Raw genomic sequence first — 20,500 nt, forward strand, 5'->3', positions numbered from 1 at the left:
GTCATTCCACCGCTGTATTTATACGGCCGCTATATGACGGTACCGCTATCTTAGGAAACCAGGGATTTAGGCTAATGTTGTGTATGATTTAATACAGATAAGTAAGGTGATAATGAGAATGTCTACTTTTACCCGTGAACAGTCTTCATAATAAGCAACATTAATCGATCAAGCATAAGGTATAAACTAGGTTAGGTAAAGTTAGAGTACCTATGTGCAAGTTCACCTGGGTCCTTGCGGCGCATGCGGCCGCGGATCCAGCGGTGGCAGAAGCTGCCCTCGAGGTAGCAGAGGGCGCTCTGGCGGATCACTTTCCGCCCACAAAAGGCTGGCCGGCGGCAGTACCTGCACCGATGACGATGATATGGTTAGTTAGGTGAATTGTGACAGCTTTATATTCTGCTTAATCTTGGTTAAATCTTATTTCTTAATTAAATAATTAGTTTTGGAACTTGGAAGCTTGGAATTAGGTACTTCTTTCATCTCATCACGCGTATTACTCATAATTAAGTTTGATACATATGTATACTTAGTGACATACAGAGGTAATCTTTTCCCGATGATTAAGGAAAAGGTGCACTAAAAACCCGGAATTCTTATACCTACAGGCCATAATTATTCTGACACCGGAAGCGTTACATAAATAGCAATATTTATTTCCAATCGGAAATAACATGTGTACCTACTTTTTCGTAACTTACGGAAAATCAAATAAGATATAAATTACAAATAATAACAGGATACAAACATTGACATAATATATCTACGGACCCTTACGGGCAATAAGAATTGGGCTAGTACAGCGGTGTCACATAAATTCGAGCCAATCGTGTAGTCTAACGCCCCAATGCGATTGGTTGATGAGATCGCATCACGCGCGCGATCGGTCGCAACTAGTTGCGTTAGACTGCACGGTTGGCTCGAATTCGTGAGTGACACCACTGAACTAGCACTATTAGTACACGTAAGGCCCGTACTTAGATATATAACATTGGGATAACAAATATAAGTATATATCTATATAGGGAAAGAACGATTTCGTAATTGTACCTAAGCCGTATTCGTAATAGTCGTTAGAGCCGGTTGTAACGAAACTACTTTATTTATTCCACTTGTCCCACTTGCATTTTATTAAGTAGTGTGGAATTAGTTTGTTAAATTCAAGAAATGTTTTAAAACCAACGGATTATAATCCACTTAGTAATCCTACCCTCCAAAAAAATGGACAAGTTCGAGTCGAGGGTTCCGTATTCCGTACAAATTTGTAGGTAAGTACATATTTGCCGTCCTATCACTAAAACCTATCTAACCCACAAATTATAGTTTTGAGATATGGGCAAAAAACGTTCAAACCCATATCTCTAGAAAATGTGTACATTTCTTCCGGATTTCTTTTGTGCAAAAATTAAAACTAAATTTATCCTTACTTTGTTTGAAAACCGTTTCCTCAAATATTATATTATTAATTAGAAAATCACAATTTTGTGTTTTAGTGTTACAAATAATTACTAAAATATGTGCGATATTACTCCTAAAACACCGTTAAGTATACCTTAACCGTTCTTTAGAATTGAATACCATATAAAAAATTACTAAATAACGGCCAAGTCAATTTACGTGTTTATTAGTATCGTAATTGTGAATTGTGTAATAAACAAAACATAGCTTAATAACCGCAAAGGTACTGAACAATTTTATAGTATTTTATCTGTTAAAATATTACCTAGAAAACATTTGTAATAAACACGTTATTGGACTGTAACCGTTTTTAGCTATGTAATGACTATACATATTGAAGTAATTTGTATGCATTCCTATACTAAAACCCCGTTAAATGACGAAATAGTAATGCTCACTAGGACTTAGTAATGGTCAAGACTTAGTTATTTCCAAGGAAATATTCACAAAAAAACGTTTATTGTATTAACAAAATCATGTTAACCTGCATTATACTACTAAGTTTTAAGAGAAATTCAATACCTATGTTAAATCACATGCGTATCGTATATGTATTTATTCGCATGCAAAAATAAAACCAAAAACTTAAAAAATACTGACAAATCAGTAGTCAACTTTTTAAAATTTTTAAAACGCAAATTGTGTCAGTCTCAAAAATGTGTAAAATTTTATATAAAAAATGTACGTGAAGAAGTAGATTACTAACCATTGTAAGGTGCCTGATCCATGTAAGGCCCAGTGTCTAATGAAGCCCACTTTTGAAAATGCCCCCCCCCCCCCCCCCCCCCCGCTTTGATTGCCAGTTTCTTTTCTTCTGAAACTTTTTCTCGTTAAGTAGAAAAATCTAAACTTCCCTTCTAATGCATCTACTTAACTTTTTTTAATGTTCGTCTCGTCTAAGGCCGTTGGAAAAGACGATGCGAGCCAAAACATGATCCTCCCTCTAATTCACCTTATTGATCATATCATCATATGTATCCTCGATAGCCCTATTCTTCTTATATTTTCCCGTCGCTTTGGTAAGATGCCGTTAGAAAGTCCAATTCTCCTTCTCCTTCTCAAACTACCGCTCTATTTATTTCCATTTCTTTGTTTCCTCTCTAAAGTTCTTGAGTGTCTTTTGTACATAAACAGATTACATTTTGAACAGAAATGCACTCACGAACCCATATTAACCCGGTTACCCTACTCGGCACAGTACAATTATCGCTCTTGTAAAAATACTGCAGATATGGTATATCACGGTGTTATCATTCTTGGATTTCGGTAATGCTTTCAACACGGGTGACTTCGACATCTTAGTAGGCATATTGCGTTCTCTTAATGTATCTCCTGTGACAATGAACTAGTTTCATAGTTATTAAGTAGGGCGTCAACAGAGGTGGATTGCTCTTAATCTTTATTGTGCCTGCACAGGACGGGGCAGCGTGTTGTCTCCTGTTTCATTTCCTTACTTTATATACTCTAACACGTTATATTTCCTTCTTCTACCACTTTAAACATACTGTCAAGGCTCTTTTACTCATCTACCATAGACTATCTGCACCATGAACATGAACACTAATTTAGAAAGCATTTTGATTTGGACTTTCACGTTACGGTCTCAAGGTAAATCCACTGAAGTTATAGTGATAGGTCAAAGTGTTCTGCCAGGACTGATTTTAGTACTCTACCTGCCATTATTTTTAACGTTACCTATTTAGATTTCCTACAGCAACTCTCTATTATATATAGTTGCTTTTTAAATTAGATCATGTCTTCGTAGTGACCACGTACGTAGAAATCCACTACCGACGTGAATTATCATTGGTTTATCGTTCTCCATTTTTGTATGTAAATCGTAGCACTTACTTTCGGTTTCCGGTTTATTTATTTATATAAGCATGCATCCATCAGTCACCGAATAAAAAAGACAACTTACAGCGCACGGCGCATTGTTAAACTGTCTGCCTTACGTAATAAAATTCAAGGGAATATGTTTTACACTTAGCGGGGTTTTAGCGTGGCATTGTTGGTTGGCCGTGTTTAACTGTTGTATTATTATTCTTTTTCTCAAACATAATTACCCGTTAAGCACACTAAATAGGTTTTAGTGATGTATTTGTTACATGATTCGCAATAAAAGTCTTTTACACAAACGGTTAAAGAACGTTAGCCATGTTTAAGCATAGTAACTGTTTTTTTGTGTAGTATTTAATAAAAAAAATTGTACTTGATAAAACATATTGATAGTTTTTCCATGTAAATGTGTTTTAGCTATGTATAACGTAAAAGATTAATTAAAATAAAAAAAACTGGCTAAGCGCTTTTATATTACTTATAGAAGAATAATGTAGGTTTGCGATTTTATAGTATTGAGAAGTATCAAATTATAATGCAGTTAGCGTGTTAGGTCGAGTCTGTATCTCCGTAACTACAACAGATAAAAATATGATTCCAAGACCAGTCGATAGAGAATTCTTTTCTCTTTTAGAATATTTGTCCAAATGAAAACTGGTATTATGCAGCTTTGAGCGGTTTTAGAGATAGGACGGCAGATATTAAAAATAGTTCCGGAATCGAATCTGAAAAACAACATTTTTCACCACAACAACGCGAGGCAAATACTAACTGTAAAACATTTCAAATCAAATTCACATGAACGTTACCTATTAAATATTTATCATTCGAAATCATCACCTAAAAGTCGATTATATCAGCAAACATGAACAAACAACTCAAAATTTGCATTAGATTACTTTGCCTTACATGTAGATAAAATGCTACTTACTTTCTTATTCATTTTTGAAGTACAAAGACAGCCTTTCCGAGCTGGTGTGGTGAATCGATGCGTATTTATAATTATTATAACCAATGTTAAAATGGTTGGTTATGGTTAGTTTTAGATAATTGTATATAAAATTAAAAAGCTAGTTGTTTAAATACCTAAGTACATAATCGTAAACTACACCTACCAAGAGATTACTTCATAAATGATCGTTGATTACTCGGTACCCACGAATATCAGAAATTACCTCTCGCACTAACAGGAAACCTTATTCCCAAATACGTATATGATATATCGAATTATATTAAAAATGTTTCGGCTGCGTACAATCGGCTTCCGTAAACCACAAACAAAATGTGCAAATGTGACGCATATATGATGCATTGAATTTATTTTATATTGGTACTGGATTTTGGTTTCTAAATGTTGCACAGGTTTCAGCGTTGGTAAACTATTATTATCAAAGCATTAAGCACAGTTCGAGTTGATTTACGCAATTTATTCCACCCACTACAAATAGCTTTTAGTAAATGAGTCACGACACGACAAATAATCCCATCACAGGAATGTGCATTAATAAGGGATTTATGTGGTAATCATAACTACTATATTCCTGTTTCCGATCTCCCGGATTTTCTCGGAACTTTTGTTGATATTTACACGAATTAATAATATAATAGTTATGAAATGAAAGTTTTTTAGTATGAAAACCAGTTTCGCCAAACTCACACATTCATAGTTCAGTAACAACATGGCATACATAAGCAGCAACTCTTTCCATTCCAATAGGGTGTTACCAGTTGTAATTTATAGAATAAATATCAACTATAGGTAAAGCCTGACCTAATGTAATATATGATCACGTGCCATATATTGCGGAATTTCATTGGAACTAAATTTTTCATACTAAACTGAACTGTCACCCTATATATGAGAATAACAGCGCCCTCTTGACAATAATCATATATTTCTGGTCGGGCTTTATATTACATATACCACGGTCAATGTTACATACAGTTAAATATAATATGAATTTATGAGACATAATATGCTGCTTTTTAATTCACAAAATCGCGCGTAACATTAATCTAATACAGCTACTAATGTCTACGTTTTATCTTGGGTAAAAATGCTTTCGTATGTCCGGATGTTCTCCTCTGCAGGTATTATGCTATTTTTAACAGATTCTCATGAAATTTTGTGAGCAGGTTCGGTAGTTAGATATAATTTATGTGCCGTTATTTTTTTTAATGCTTAAAATGGCAAAAATTGGCATAAAGGACTTATACGCCAGTAGGTCTATGGCAATTAAGACAATCGTGAGTTGGCTGTGAAAATGACTCAACAAAGTATTTTTAATTTACATTTTTAAGCTTATCGCGAGGTCTGCAGCTCACAAAACCACTAGTTTTAAAGTGCCCCTAAACACATATTAAATCTCATTACAGTCTTATTTTATATTTATTCCATTTCTTGCATCCCCTCTCGTTATCGTTTTTTTCTTTTTAATTTAGACGCTGTGAGCTTATGCGCCATGAAAAGATTTATCGTCGCCGGCTCCGTAAACGATAAGCGTTTTAGTAGGTACGTTTCGCGTGAATAACAAAAACAACGGCATGGCAGCTTCTCGCTGCTTTCACTGCGTTGCAATTAAAAGATAGAAGAGACTTTAAAATACCTGTTAAAAGCCCTGGCTGGAGCAAATTTGAATTTACAGAGTCTGTTTTATGACAAGATATGGCCAGTTCGGTTTGTGGTATCGAGCGAAATTTATGCTACGAGTATCGCGCTGACATATAATAGACTTGCTAGTTCGGAACTCAACTTGCGATAGTATGTCTTAAATGGTTACACACCCATAATAAAAATGATATAAAGTAACAAAAAAATGTAATTTTGCAATTATTTGACAAGATAATGCATTAGAATCTGAAAGAAGCGGGTAGTAGTTACCTACCTATTTTTTCGTTGGTGTATTTTTTTCTTAACAAGTCGACTACTATCAATATCTACGAGGTATTCCTGCTGCTTCACAGTCATTAATTATTTCCATTTTTAAGGTTCCGTGGTCACCTGGAAACCCTTATAGTTTCATCATGTCCGTCTTTCTGTCTGTCTGTCCTTCCGCGGCTTTGCTCCGTGAATTCCGTGATTAGTGTTAAAAAGCTGTAATTTCTCATGGATATATAAATCCATCACGCCGACAAAGCGGTAAAATAAAATCTAGAAAATATATATCTATGGTACGAAAATGTAGAGGGTCAAAATTTAGAGGGGTTAGGGCATTTTTTTTTTCTTTCGTAGCGATTATTTCAGAAAATATGTTATTTATGTCAAAAAATGGTTGTTGAAGACTCCAAATCATTTTAAAAGACACCCTACACTATACGATTAAAGTGAAAAAAGATACCTCACATTACGTGTAGAGGAGGTACCCTAAAAGAAATTTCTTTACTAGTTTTTATTTTAAGACTGTCGGCGTGATTGATTCATATATCCATGCCAAATTGTAACTTTCTAGACGGATGGATTTCGCGAAACTATAAGGGTTCCTAGTTGACTACAGAACTCCATAATAGTTCTGTATGACCCCAATGGAATAAAAAAACAACATAAATTTAGAAATATAGAAGGTAGAAACAAAAAATGAAATAGTTCAAATAGCCAGAATGCCACGAAACAAATATCCAAAAACCCAAGACGAGCAGAGTCCCCCAATGAATATAAAAATGTCAAGACTGTTTCATTAACAGAACGGAGAAATAAAATGGAACGAAGAGATGAACAATAATGTTAATGTTATTCTTTCTGATAGTGTCTATTCCGCATTAGATTCTGCAATATTCTGTTTGCATTTAGCAATCTCCATAAATCACGTGATTCGCAAATAGAGCACCGTATTCTGAATAAGCCGGTTTAAAGCCTGCTAAGTATAAAGTTACTGTTTGTGATTTTTGGGTGCAGATTTGAAACTAATGTTCTAAGTGTGCGACCAGAGTGGACGTTCTAGAAGAACGTGTAAGCGACCGGGCCGGTTTTTGAATTTTGAGCGCTCGATTTCGTCACTCGAAAATCTGTGGAAAAGGGCGATATGCTATTTTTTTTAAACGAGCGATTAAAATTAGAAATCTAGTGGACCACTCGTTTTCAATTCTATTAGTAGAATTAAGTGGGCAAAAGTACCGAACTGAGTGCACGCTGCACAGAATACCCACATCCCAGGTCATAAGTATGGAAACAACGTTGTTTTCATTAATATCTCATATTTTTATAATTATTACTGTATATTGGGAAACTAAAACATACATTAGACAATTCAAAATATTAAAAATACATCCTAAGTATTGCGTACCCAAAATTTGAGCTATATACTTTTAAAATGTTCTTTTATCATTTTTACTTTATTTTGTTTTTTAATTGTTAATGAGTTTTTTACTGTCACATTTGACCAGTATTTTGCCGCTGGACGCCTCGTCGAACGTTTCGCTGGAGGCTCGCCTTCAGGCCTTACACTAAAAGCTAGATCTGGAATTTATACATATGTAGGTAAACAATTTATAAAGCATCGAAAACTCCCTATTTAGTAAGTTAGTCTATTTCCTAATAACTAGTTTCCCAGATGAACTTGACCTCCACCGACGAACAACTGCCAGGCGCCCGGGCCAATCAATAGAGAAAGTATACAAATATAACTAATGGTGTTTTAGTAAACTTGTTACCGATCCGAGGCTATTAGGCTCTCCATTAATGAGTAACTAAATAAGTAATTTGAAAGGTTTTTATTTGAATGTTATTATGCACATTTTCTGGATTTAGCCATACATAATCATAGAATACGTTAATATAGATTTGAAGTATATACTTCAGCAAAAACAAAAAATATCGTTACTTATACAGCGTGTATTTTTGATACGACCGCATAACCAAAGGGTTTAAGCTATTGTGGCGGTCTGGCCTTTTTGACCACACGTCGATGGTAGGTACAGTCAGCGTCAAATACTTCGTAGCAGTCAAAGTAGCCAAATAGTTCGGTACACCATATATTTAGTATGGTGTACCGAACTATTTGGCCACTTTGACTGCTACGAAGTATTTGACGCTGACTGTACGACGAGTTTTAAGTTGAAGCATGACATTCAGAAACAATCGTTGATTTTTCCATGTCATTTGAATGTTATTGTAATTATTTATTAATTATAGGAGATTTGTTATAACAAGAAGTTTTAATCGACTCCGCCAGTAGGTCTCCTATACTATAATTAACATACTCTCATAGGTTTTATAAAAAAGAGACAACTTTTATTTTACCAATATATCTAGGTACTTTGTTTTAACCCAATATGACGCATTTAATGACGACATCACAATTATCACAATAGTCACTAATGACGATGTACGAAATACATTGCCACTCGAAAAAATTACAAAAATGTTCTGGTAGTTAAGACTAAAAATAAAAAATCTTTCAAAATTGTTTTATATCTCTAAAACCTACGTCTACTTGCTATTATACAATAATTACACACTGTATAAGATACCCTGTTATATTAATTGCTTCAAGATAAGTTGGCAGCGATTTTGACAGACTGACAGAGAGTGCAGGTGTTATTTTAAATGTCAACTTCTATGAAATTATGATGTTTACTTAACACTTGTACAGCTGGGCTATCAAAATCGTTGCCAACTTAGCTTGGTCTGACTCTAAGGAATAATTGGTACCTTTTCCTGACGGTAGTACACCGCCGGGAGCAGGAACTCCATGGAGTCCAAGCCGAGAAACCTCGGAATCTTTTCTGCACGTCCTCGTTCATATCTAACTGGCGACTTTGGATCTGTTAATAAAAATCAATCTTTTTAAAATGGTCTATTATATTAGAGTCAGATCAAGACAAATCTGCAACAAGATAGCACGCGCAGTGCAAGTGTCATTTTAAGAGTCAAACTTCTATGAAAATATGACGTATTAATAACATTTGTATTGCGTGTGCTATCAAAATCGTTGCAGACTTATCTTGGTCTAACTCTACGCAGTTTGTAAGATAAAAAATGTTTACATATTCAGTATTTTAATCATAATTCATAATACATGTGGTCGACCTATTGTTAGTTCGACTTTTTTTATTAACGACAGTAGAAAAACGTACCTAAGTACAGTATTGTAGATCTTTTATCATCCAAACGGGAAGAAAAAAATAGGCCAAAAACTTCATTTTCCAATTTATTATTTGTATTACCTTTGTTATTTTTGAAACAAAAACCATTAGTTAATAGGGTACCGGAGCGGATTCATTAAGTATTCAAGGTGTAACAAAAATCCGGTACCGTGTTCTAATTAAGAAAAATTAGAAGAAGAAAAACTTCGCGCCAAAAAAAATATCCATGGGTCGGGTCGTCCAAGTCCAACCCTCCATACAAAGGTGAAATTTTATTAGCGTCAAAAATGTTTGCTTCTACATCCGGATCCCCAGTATTTTTACATTCTGTATAAGATAATACAAAACAAAGGTATACGTTTTACGAAAACTTAGTCACTTTATCTTTGTTATACCTTGACTTAACTTACACTGAATATTCTCTTAAATAATTAAATACAGACGCTTCACAAACTTGAAAATTCTGGTACGCTTGCGTACTTACTTGAAATTATATATAGTTTAGAAACTTGTTAGGGCCTGTTTTACAAAGTCTGAGTAAAGTATTAGATAGCTAATCAACAAATAAATTAACTGCCAGATAAAACTACCTTAAGTTCTAAAGGTATTTATCTACCAGTTAAGCTGACTGAGCAACGATGACTTTATTCGTCAGATAAGTGACAAATTGCTTATTCAAGATTTTAATTGGACATTGTGAAACAGGCCCTTAGTAGTATATCATTAATTATAAAGAAAATTATTATCCAATCTTCTCGTAGCTTTCCGCTATGAGAAGTAATTCACGGTTCAATTATTTTGACTTATGATTGTTTTCATCAAAATTCGAGTTTTTATGCTTTTTTCCAAACATTCGCTCAGAATAATAGTTTAGAACAGGTGTTATTATCAACAAACATTCAGAATTCATCGACTTTATTTGAAAATAAACATTCGCTCGAGTTTTATTGATCTATTCACAGTTTGTAGGTTTTGTTTTCGATCTGAATTGTTGCTTTATTTCTGATATTTAAACTACATCTGTTACTACGGGATAATTCGTATGATTCAGACGATACATTGGTGTATGTGATTTATGAGGCACGAGCAGGACTAATATTACAGACTCAGTAAACGTTAATTGGTCGCTCACCATCGTAGTTAAGGGAACCAACCCTACCTTATCCTATTTTTTAACTTTTTTGATGAGGAACAATTTAATCCTAGAGGATTAAATTGTTCCTCATCAAAAAAGTTGACCATGCTATTATAGTAGACTATAATAGCATGGTCAACCTACAACACCTAATTTTTATTTATTATTAACAAACACTTTGATTATTAAATTAAAATAAATCGTCAAACATGAGTGAGATAAGATTTTTCAAAAATAACCAGACTCTAATTGTAGTAGAGTGATTTTTCATTCTGTTATTTTAGAAGTTACAGGGGGGGGACACACTTTTTTTCACTTTGGAAGGTTCTCTCGCGCAAACTATTCAGTTTAGAAAAAAATGATATTAGAAACCTTAATATCATTTTTGAAGACCTATCCATAGATACCCCACACGTATGGGTATGATGAAAAAAAATTTTTTTTTTTGTTTCATGACGTATTAAAAAAAAACTACTTACTAGATCTCGTTCAAACCAATTTTCAGTGGAAGTTTACATAGCAATGTATATCATATATTTTTTTTAGATTTTTCATTTTGTTATTTTAGAAGTTACGGGGTGGGGGGGGGGGACACATTTTACCACTTTGGAAGTGTCTCTCGCGCAAACTATTCATTTTAGAAAAAAATGATATTAGAAACCTCAATATCATTTTTGAAGACCTATCCATAGATACCCCACACGTATGGGTTTGATGAAAACAGATTTTTTGAGTTTCAGTTCTAAGTATGGGGAACCCCCAAAATTTACTGTTTTTTTTCTATTGTTGTGTGAAAATCTTAATGCGGTTCATAGAATACATCCACTTACTAAGTTTGAACAGTACAGCTCTTATAGTTTCGGAAAAAAGTGGCTGTGACAGAATCGGACAGACAGACGGACATGACGAATCTATAAGGGTTCCGTTTTTTGCCATTTGGCTACGGAACCCTAAAAATGAACATTAATCTCATTAATACTAGTACGAGTTCCTTATAATTTACTGAATGCGTGGTGTTAATCCTGCTCACGTCTCCTGAATCACCGTGGATGGGGTTTTGATGAATGAAACGGAAGACTGTAGAGTTTCCTGCGAAGAGGTAAATGTATTAAGCCCTTCAACTAAACGTCATGTCATAGACATAGATCGACTCATTCACGAAGAAGCATGCCTTGACTCGTACTGACATATTATTAAAGGTTAGACTTGATAAATCTGCGCGTCATCGTACATGACACGAACTATAACTCGCACGCACTCTAAGCGTTATTCATAAACGATAAGTCTAACAAACTGTTGATACTCGTACTCGTTTGTCCCTATCCGTCCTTTTAACATTTCTTTTAGTTTGATAGAGACAATATTCCAGAGAGGTTTGTAAGAGGTTGCTAAGTTTTATGAATTAGGGGGTAGAACTGTAAAGTGGAGTTCAATAGAAATGCCAAATAATGTAAACAAATATGACAGATTTTGTTAGCATTTGACGTACAAGGTGTTACAAAAATAGTGAGGATCTTTTCGGTATCTTGTTTTGATTAGAAAAAAGTAGAAGAAAAAGTTTTTGATGCGAAACAAAGATTTATTTTTCTATGGGGCAGGTCGTCCAAGTCGGACAACTCTTCACACAAAGGCGAACAATTTATCGCGTCATAAAAAAATTGTTCTATTTTTCTTAATCGGAGCACGATACCGTTAAACGAATCTCCACTATTTTTTATACTTACCTTGTATAACTTAAAAGTATTACGGTGGTTGTTTTCATTGAAATATTAACAATTTATATAATATTTTAACTAGTAATTGATATAAATAAAAGATTTAAGTATATAAACTGTTGATAAAATCGTGGGTGTCCATAAAAAGTACGAGATACGGAGAAATGAAGGTAAATTGGTTTGTTTGCATTTTTGGCCATTTCTATGGAATTCCACTTTAGTAGCTGGTATCCATCCACATAGACCAAGCCATGGCCAGCGGTGCCCACTCCGAGCATACTCGGGTAGCCTAGATAATCTACTAGACTTAACGCTCGATGCTGTGAAGTGGTTGCAAAACTTGGACGTTGCCTTATAAATAATACTGTATATAATTTTGCCTATGTGACTCGCTTGATATCGCCATACGATTAAATAAATAAGCTGGTATCGAATGCTTACTGATTGTATATGCAGCGACGCAGGTGGCACGAGGCTTCCCGGGAACTCGCATCTGTAAACAAAGTTACTGTCAACACGCTATGTTTGTAAACAAATGGTGCAGACACAGAGATTCGGTGAATTTCGGGCCCGGAACTGTTGTAGATGAAATAGAATTTGTCTCTTTGATTTGTTGCTACGAAATAGGGAAATATGAGTTGAGTTCATAAAAATAACGCTTTTGTATCTAATTCCAAGAAAAATTGTATACTAAATGGAATATAATATATATAATAATAATAAATCCGTTTATTTAAATCCAATCCAATCATTACAATGTTAAAAAACAAATCTAACCCCACAACCTGTAATACTCGGAGAGCCTATATCGGCTCATAGAACATTATTTACTATACCAATATATAAAAATAGAATTAGACTTTATTTATTACTTAGACTCTCCAAGCTTTTTCCACGGTAGATCATAACTTACTAAGTCAAATGCCTTAGATAAGTCGAGAAAACAGGCACTGGTGTTTTCCGTGTGGTATAGTACCTAACGACAGGCTTAAGGCTCAGTATGGCAGACTCTCTCAGTAGACAATCCGGGAAACCAAATTGATTTTCATGGACTTTCAGATATTTATCCAACTGAATATAATACACCTTATTTTTTTAACTTATTGTGAAGCTTAATAAATAAATAAAAAATAAGTAAATAATATGAGACAATCTTACACAAATCGACTTACTTCCCACACGACGGGAAGCTCAATAAGGCTTGTTGTATGGGTCGGCACTAGTCAACGATATATATCCACTATGAATATTGTATAGTATAAGATGTACATTTATATACAGATAGACACACAAATAGATAGTCCAGCTTGACTGAACAGGTTGATTATGTATCAACTCTAATTATATGGAACCCAATGGAACCTCTATTAATAGTTCGAAACTCACCAACTCCGGTGCAAATAAATAAATTTTTATGTTGTGATGTTATAGGACATTATTATACAAATTGGACAAATGTTATAGGACATCATTATACCTGGACCCAGGTACGTCCTTGGACCCGGGTACGTCCTTAAACTACGTCGACAAGAGAGGTATGGGCATTGTGAATGTCATCTCGCTTTGTGTGGTAGGGCACAGCCAGCGGTTGTCATTCCAGATCTAGAGCAGAGCCCAACTGGGGAAGTACCTCCACCTTACAGAAAACCGCAGCCAAATAACACTAGACCCTACTCATAGTGTTGTGTTCCTGCCGGTGAGTAAGGTTGCCAGAGCTCAACGAGGCACACCTCGTTGAGCTCTGGCAACCTTACCCTCCCACAGGAGGGGGTTAGGATACTGCTTACCATCAGGCGGGCCGTATGCTTGTTTGCCACCGACGTAGTATAAAAAATTGTCTAAGCCCCACAGTAAGCTCAAGAATGCTTGTGTTGTGGGTACTCAGACAACGATATATATAATATATAAATATATAGAAAACAATCATGGCTCAAGAACAAATATCCGCCCTCATCGCACAAATAAATCCCTTATATCGGGATTTGAACCCAGAAACATCGGCTTCATAGTCAGGGTCACTACCCATTAGGCCAGGCCGGTCATCATACAATCCATATAAGCACAAGGTCGGCGGTTCATATAAGTTTGAATACTTGAAATATAAAGCCCATTAGAGATTCATTTCTATGTAGTCCGTACAATAAGCTTAAAATATAGCTAACACGGTGAACGGCGAACAGATCGCCTAAATGCACGTTATATTAGGCGAACATATTATATTTCCAATGTGAATGCTGCCTTCTCTACAGCCTTAATTCCTTACAGGCTTTATTCTAAAGTAGACTTTACTGTTCTTCAAATCCGTTCTACTTTCGAAGAACAGAGAATACGAGAGCGAATGGTTTGGGATAGTCATCCGATATCTTGCCTACATATTAGTGTTGGTACAAACTCGAGGCTTTGAAATCCTCACCGGACTACACTCAGATATCTAGACTTTTATCAATGTGCCAAAAAAAAATCTTTTAATAGGCTTGATAGGCAGTTAAATTGCATTTCGTCTTGCATTAAATAAGGGTCGGCTAATTTTTAGATTCCTTACAAAACTTTTTCTCTGAGCACTTTTTTTTTATGTTAGCATAGTCAGCAAACGAGCAGACGAGCTGCCTGATGGGAAGCGGTCATCGTCGCCCATGGACATAAGCAACACCATAGGAGCCACTTAAGCGTTGCCAACCCTTGAGAACCCTAAATACCCGCTTCTTGAAGAATCCCATGTCGTAGCGCAAAGGAAATACCTCAGGAGGCAAGTCATTCCACATTCCGCACGTTCTAGGAAGAAACGAGCGAGATGCCCGCTTATTATACTTATTTTATATGTTAATAGTAAGCAATACACATATGTAGTATTAAATAAAATCTGTTTAAATATTGTACACGTGTATAATCCGCGTCCAAGTTAAGAGCATTTCTGAGTTATTTCTGCTCTGTTGCTCTTTTGAAAAAAAACTCACTCTCGCTTCGTTAGCTCAGAAATGCTCAGAACTTAGACGAGGACGGGACGAATGGTGGCTATGATGGGGCTAAATATGGAGAGAATATTTATTAAGCTTTCATTTAATATTACACACGAAACAATCTACTGTTGCAAATGTAGTCGGCTCAAAAGTTTTTCTAGTGACTTTTTCCGTAGCAAAATTATGAAAATCGTAATAAGAACCGAAAATTTTATAGTTTTTCAAGTATTTCACAATGACCCGGGGGCCTTCCAAGGTCACAAACTTGAGTCTGACAAACTTGACTCTTTTTTAATCCATTGTTTGCAATGCTTATTGCAACGCCTATGGCCTATGAGTTCTGTGCAGAAACTCGAGTCCTTTTCCGAGTCCGAAATTATCTCAAAATCGCATGCCATTTACTGCGAGGTCTGCATAAGAGCGTGACTGAAAAGTTGTTGGTGCATCTACAATCATCAACACATCTTCACAATTACATGCGTTGAACGTGTATTTGTTGTCTAGTTCACAAAAAACGAGTACGAGTACTATTGAGAGTTTTTATGACTATTTTATAGATATTGTCTATGTTATAGGACTCCAGTCCGTTCGAGTCACACCGCAAAAACTCGATTCAAAAGATGAGCCAAGATTCTTCTACGAGTATTGGACGAAACTACTCGAGTTTAGCAAGAAGCATCTATTCTCAAAAAAATTGGTAATGCCATGTTGTTTGTTGTGAAATTTAATAATTGTATTAACTTATTATGGATTGAATAGTTTTTGCCAAAATCCTATCCAATATAGACTCGAGACTCGAGATATTTCAACTGTATTCCCACCTTGCCACTTGGACCTGCAGCACATCTCCACAGCGCCTCCGCCGCAGGCAGTGCCGCCGCCGCGAGCGCCGCCCGTCCCGGCACCCACTCCACGCGCTCCACGCCATCCAGGGACCTAATTCGAAATACAGAAATCTGAGAATTAATCGACATTCATGCCAATATCATTTCTTCCTATTCGCAATTCTACACAGTCTAAATTCCTCACAGTAAGTATTTAACCACATTCGCTATTGTGCACAGTCATTATTTGTGTACAGTAGCGATTCAGCCTTTTCGCAATTCTGCACAATCTGAATTCTACACAACGGCATTTCACCACAGTCGCTACTGTGCACAGTCATTATTTGTGCACATTAGCGATTCAGCCTTTTCGCAATTCTGCACAATCTGAATTCTACACAACTGCATTTCACCACAGTCGCTACTGTGCACAGTCATTATTTGTGCACATTAGCGATTCTCCCTGTTCGCAATCTCACACAATCTTAATTCTACGCAATATCATTTTCTCAAGCATGCAATGAAATATTGTCATTCTGTTCGGTATTTTAGGCTTCAAACATTTCGTTTCGGGCGGAGCACATCTAAGAAGCCGGCAATTAAATTAAAGGCCTAGGCCGACTAAGTACTATTTTTTAATTTTCATTTCACAGATATAGGAACACAGCATCATGACATTCAGAAATGAAAAAAATAATTGAAAACAATATTTCTTATTTAATAGTTGTTTTTAATTTCATTGCTAGTTTGAGAGAAGCACTATACATACCTAGGCGTGAAAAAAGGTTGCCTGCCTCATAACTATATGCATTCGGCCGGCAACCCCTTTGGATGCACGCGACTGTCTATCTTTATCACTTTTTGACAGTTTGTAACACCTTGTATATTAAACGTGCGGAAGTGGTAAAATAAAAAGTGGCAAATGATTTTTTTAGGGTAATATGTTATAGGGCAGGAGGTATTTTATTCCATAAAAACCTTGATGTGTGAGGTATTAGGAAGGTTTTTAGGTCAGAAAATAATTTGTAATATGATACCCGTCATAACGTAGGATTTTTTTAGTATGTAATCTCAATAGCATATATCAAATAGTTCACTTTAAATCGGAATCACTTACTATGACTGTCGGAAAACCACGGAACCCTACAACTAAGCATGGCCCGACATGCCCTTGACCACTTTCTAGTGGTATGGAACCCTTCATGCACGAGTCTGACTTGTACTTGACTATATTTAAACTTTTGAGGTACCATCAAACCCAAAAAATTACAGTTGACTAAATATATCGACTAAAAACGAAAAGATAAACTATTAATGCGATTAAATGATATTGCGTAGAATTAAGATTGTGCGAGATTGCGAACAGGGAGAATCGCTAATGTGCACAAATAATGACTGTGCACAGTAGCGACTGTGGTGAAATGCCGTTGTGTAGAATTAAGATTGTGCGAGATTGCGAACAGGGAGAATCGCTAATGTGCACAAATAATGACTGTGCACAGTAGCGACTGTGGTGAAATGCCGTTGTGTAGAATTCAGATTGTGCAGAATTGCGAAAAGGCTGAATCGCTACTGTACACAAATAATGACTGTGCACAATAGCGAATGTGGTTAAATACTTACTGTGAGGAATTTAGACTGTGTAGAATTGCGAATAGGAAGAAATGATATTGGCATGAATGTCGATTAATTCAAATCTGATACTGACTGTAACAGGCTTACTAAATTAACGATAATAACAAATATTGGACGCAATGTCTTTACCGCAATGCTCCCAAACCGAAATACGGAAACCGCATCATTATGATGACCGCCTAACAAGGCTTAAAGGACTTTGTCAGGCGCTCACTTGAATTTAAAACAGACTAGGAGCTTACACATAATTGACTGCTATAATAACATTACATTTCTACTATACAGTAATAGAAGAGATCCTTTGAAGGAGTTCGCCTGCCTGTTCTGTAAGTAGTTTTATATTTATTTTGGACAGTAAATAGTGTATAATATGCGCTCAATAGTTATTAAGTTTCTAAAGATCCGTAAGGTGATCAAAGCCCCTGAAGATATACTGTGCTGAGAAAAAGACACCTGAAGCAGACAATAAGCTGCAAAGACTGTGAATCTTCGTACATGAATAAAGGGTCGATAACGCGGAATACCTCTAGAGTAGCCAGGCCATATACTGGTTTGGCAAAATATTAATTTATTGCACTAAATGTACATTGTAGAGTCAGCAATACAGATATGTCTGCAGGGATGCTAAGCTAAAAGTTTTGCTGACCATATTTACCCGTCAGCACGATACAAATGTGGGTAATGAGTTTATCATTCCAGTCGAGGTGTATGTTTGAGTTTTTGTAGCACTCTAGAGACCAAACGCGCGGGCCGAATTTCATATTTTTTTACTCAATCGATTTGCCTTAATTGTCCGAGTGTCACTAAAGACATGACAAATATAAAATCATCTTCTGCTTTCTTTGGTAATTTTACATTAAACGTTACTATTCTCATGGTAATAATTAAGTTTGTTCCCCCTGTACAAACATGTGAGCGTACACATCCAGTTCAATTTCAATATCATGTTGATTCGTCAAGTGCATATTTCAGAATAAAGCCAATGTGCACTCCATATTTAACACCTGGAATAAATGCTGACTCAACTTACAGTGCGCGCTCTCGACTTAAGTTAAAATTATTTTTTCGCTGACGTTTTCAAAAGAAGTGATCTTTGGATAAGGCGCTAGTAGAAATTCAAATTCATGTCGCCTTGATAATCCGCAATAAGCTTCTTTATTGTCTATTGTTTTATTTGTATCATTCCTATTTGGCAAATTTTTACATTGCCATAACTATAAAAACACTAATTATAATTTCACAAGAAGATATTTGGTGTTCCTTACCAGTCTGATTCCCGTGGTCATTTCCTTTTTTATGTCTTAAATTAACATTCCCCCTTCTCTCTTCAACATAATTGTGAACACTCATGTCTGACGTTTCTACTCCAGCCTGAAAAGGAATTGACAAATCTCTCGCTATTAAACGACATTTCAACAATAAGCCATTGTGATTTACGATAGCAATTTGTTGCCATTTAGGGCAACTAGGTTACTCTTTTCAACTTCCATTTTCCATACAATAGGTGCGCCGGTTGATCAAGCGGGGCATATTTCAATTTGGCAATGTGCCAGACGTTTTTTTATGGAAGGTGAGTTGTCAGTTGCATTGGCTATGCATGATCGGGCAGCTGTGACGTTACATAGTGATTGATATATTGAGTGCATCGAGAGGTACTCACATAATACGTTGATGCAATTTCCGTGAATATTAAAAGAGATACTAGTGTGCATGACCGCTTCATATTCTTCGGCGCAATGTCAATCTCCAGCTGAATTCGGCATCTATAAAGGAGATACAATTTTCAGAGTAATCATTTTCCAACGAATTGCTTTTTTGTATATTTTATTAAGTGGGTTTATGTACCTAATCGTATAACTAATAAGTATGATAACTATTTAGTAATATGACTCATTTTATATTGTTAAATATTTATACTAGTTTGTTTTGTGCGGAAATGCGTTTGCCGCATCTGCGTCCCACAAACACGTCATTGTTTCTTGCGGCAAACGCGTGCATTAAACGCAGCGTTAAGCGCATTGTCATTTTTCCTACATTAAAACAACAGATGGCAACTTTGTTTTATGCGTACAACGCTGCATCTGTAACGCGATTTAGGGTCTCCTTACACCTTTCATATTAGAATTTGGATTTTTTATATTATTTTCAATCACGAGCTCTTTCGATCTTAATACCTACGAGAAAAAATGTCCCCTATATCCTATAAGTGCATTTTTGGTTTGTCCGTTTTGTTACGGCCATAGAAAGGTATATTGTAAAGGTATGGGATTCTTTTATCTTAATAAAAATGCAAAAAGTTCATAGTTTTGAGAATAAATAATATTAAAAAATCCCAATTCTAACACAAAGGTTGGAGGTACAACTATAAATAGAAAAGCTTTATAGACAAAAGTGGACGTTCGGTCCGAAACCGCCTTTCCAAACAAACCTCCCCATTTTCCTCTCTGGATATTAGAATTATTGAAAACATTTTTACACAATTTGATGTATATCAACCACATCTATGCCCGCTTTAATCAAGCTTTTTCCAATCGGTTTTTGCCGATTCCGATGATTGGTGTGGGGAGACCCTAACTGCTTACGTCGAACGGACGCGTTTCACGCAATAAACAAGGCTACTCCTTACGCATACTAATATTAGGATAAAATATTTTTTATGCTCGTTTGACGCATTGCGTCTCACGCTGCGGTTACCCCTGCCTTTACCGCGTATAACGATGTTTGGCAATTATATTATCTGATGTGCGTCAAACGCAGCGTTATCCGCATAAAACAACCACGCGCTTTAAGATCACTTTGTTGTCCATCTGTCCGTCCGTCCGGCTATCAGACAAAACCCTTTATCTCGGCCACGCG

The 20,500-nt window shown here is 35.8% G+C and overlaps 1 protein-coding gene across 1 annotated transcript in view; it reads right to left on the reverse strand.

Moving 5' to 3' along the window:
- Nucleotides 1-19,816, reverse strand: part of LOC133519513 (vitamin K-dependent protein C) — a 48,363-nt gene extending 28,547 nt beyond the window's left edge. The window contains exons 1-6 of the mRNA XM_061853519.1: nucleotides 19,305-19,816; nucleotides 18,910-19,015; nucleotides 16,007-16,121; nucleotides 12,670-12,721; nucleotides 8,945-9,057; nucleotides 211-345 (exon numbers count right to left, since the gene is read on the reverse strand). Coding sequence (XP_061709503.1) covers nucleotides 211-345; nucleotides 8,945-9,057; nucleotides 12,670-12,721; nucleotides 16,007-16,121; nucleotides 18,910-19,015; nucleotides 19,305-19,367 — 584 coding nt within the window. The 5' untranslated portion in view covers nucleotides 19,368-19,816. The remainder of the gene's footprint in view (nucleotides 1-210; nucleotides 346-8,944; nucleotides 9,058-12,669; nucleotides 12,722-16,006; nucleotides 16,122-18,909; nucleotides 19,016-19,304) is intronic.
- Between the last annotated feature and the right edge of the window lie 684 nt (nucleotides 19,817-20,500).

This window comes from Cydia pomonella, chromosome 7 (genome assembly GCF_033807575.1).
Source record: "Cydia pomonella isolate Wapato2018A chromosome 7, ilCydPomo1, whole genome shotgun sequence".
Taxonomy (NCBI): domain Eukaryota; kingdom Metazoa; phylum Arthropoda; class Insecta; order Lepidoptera; family Tortricidae; genus Cydia; species Cydia pomonella.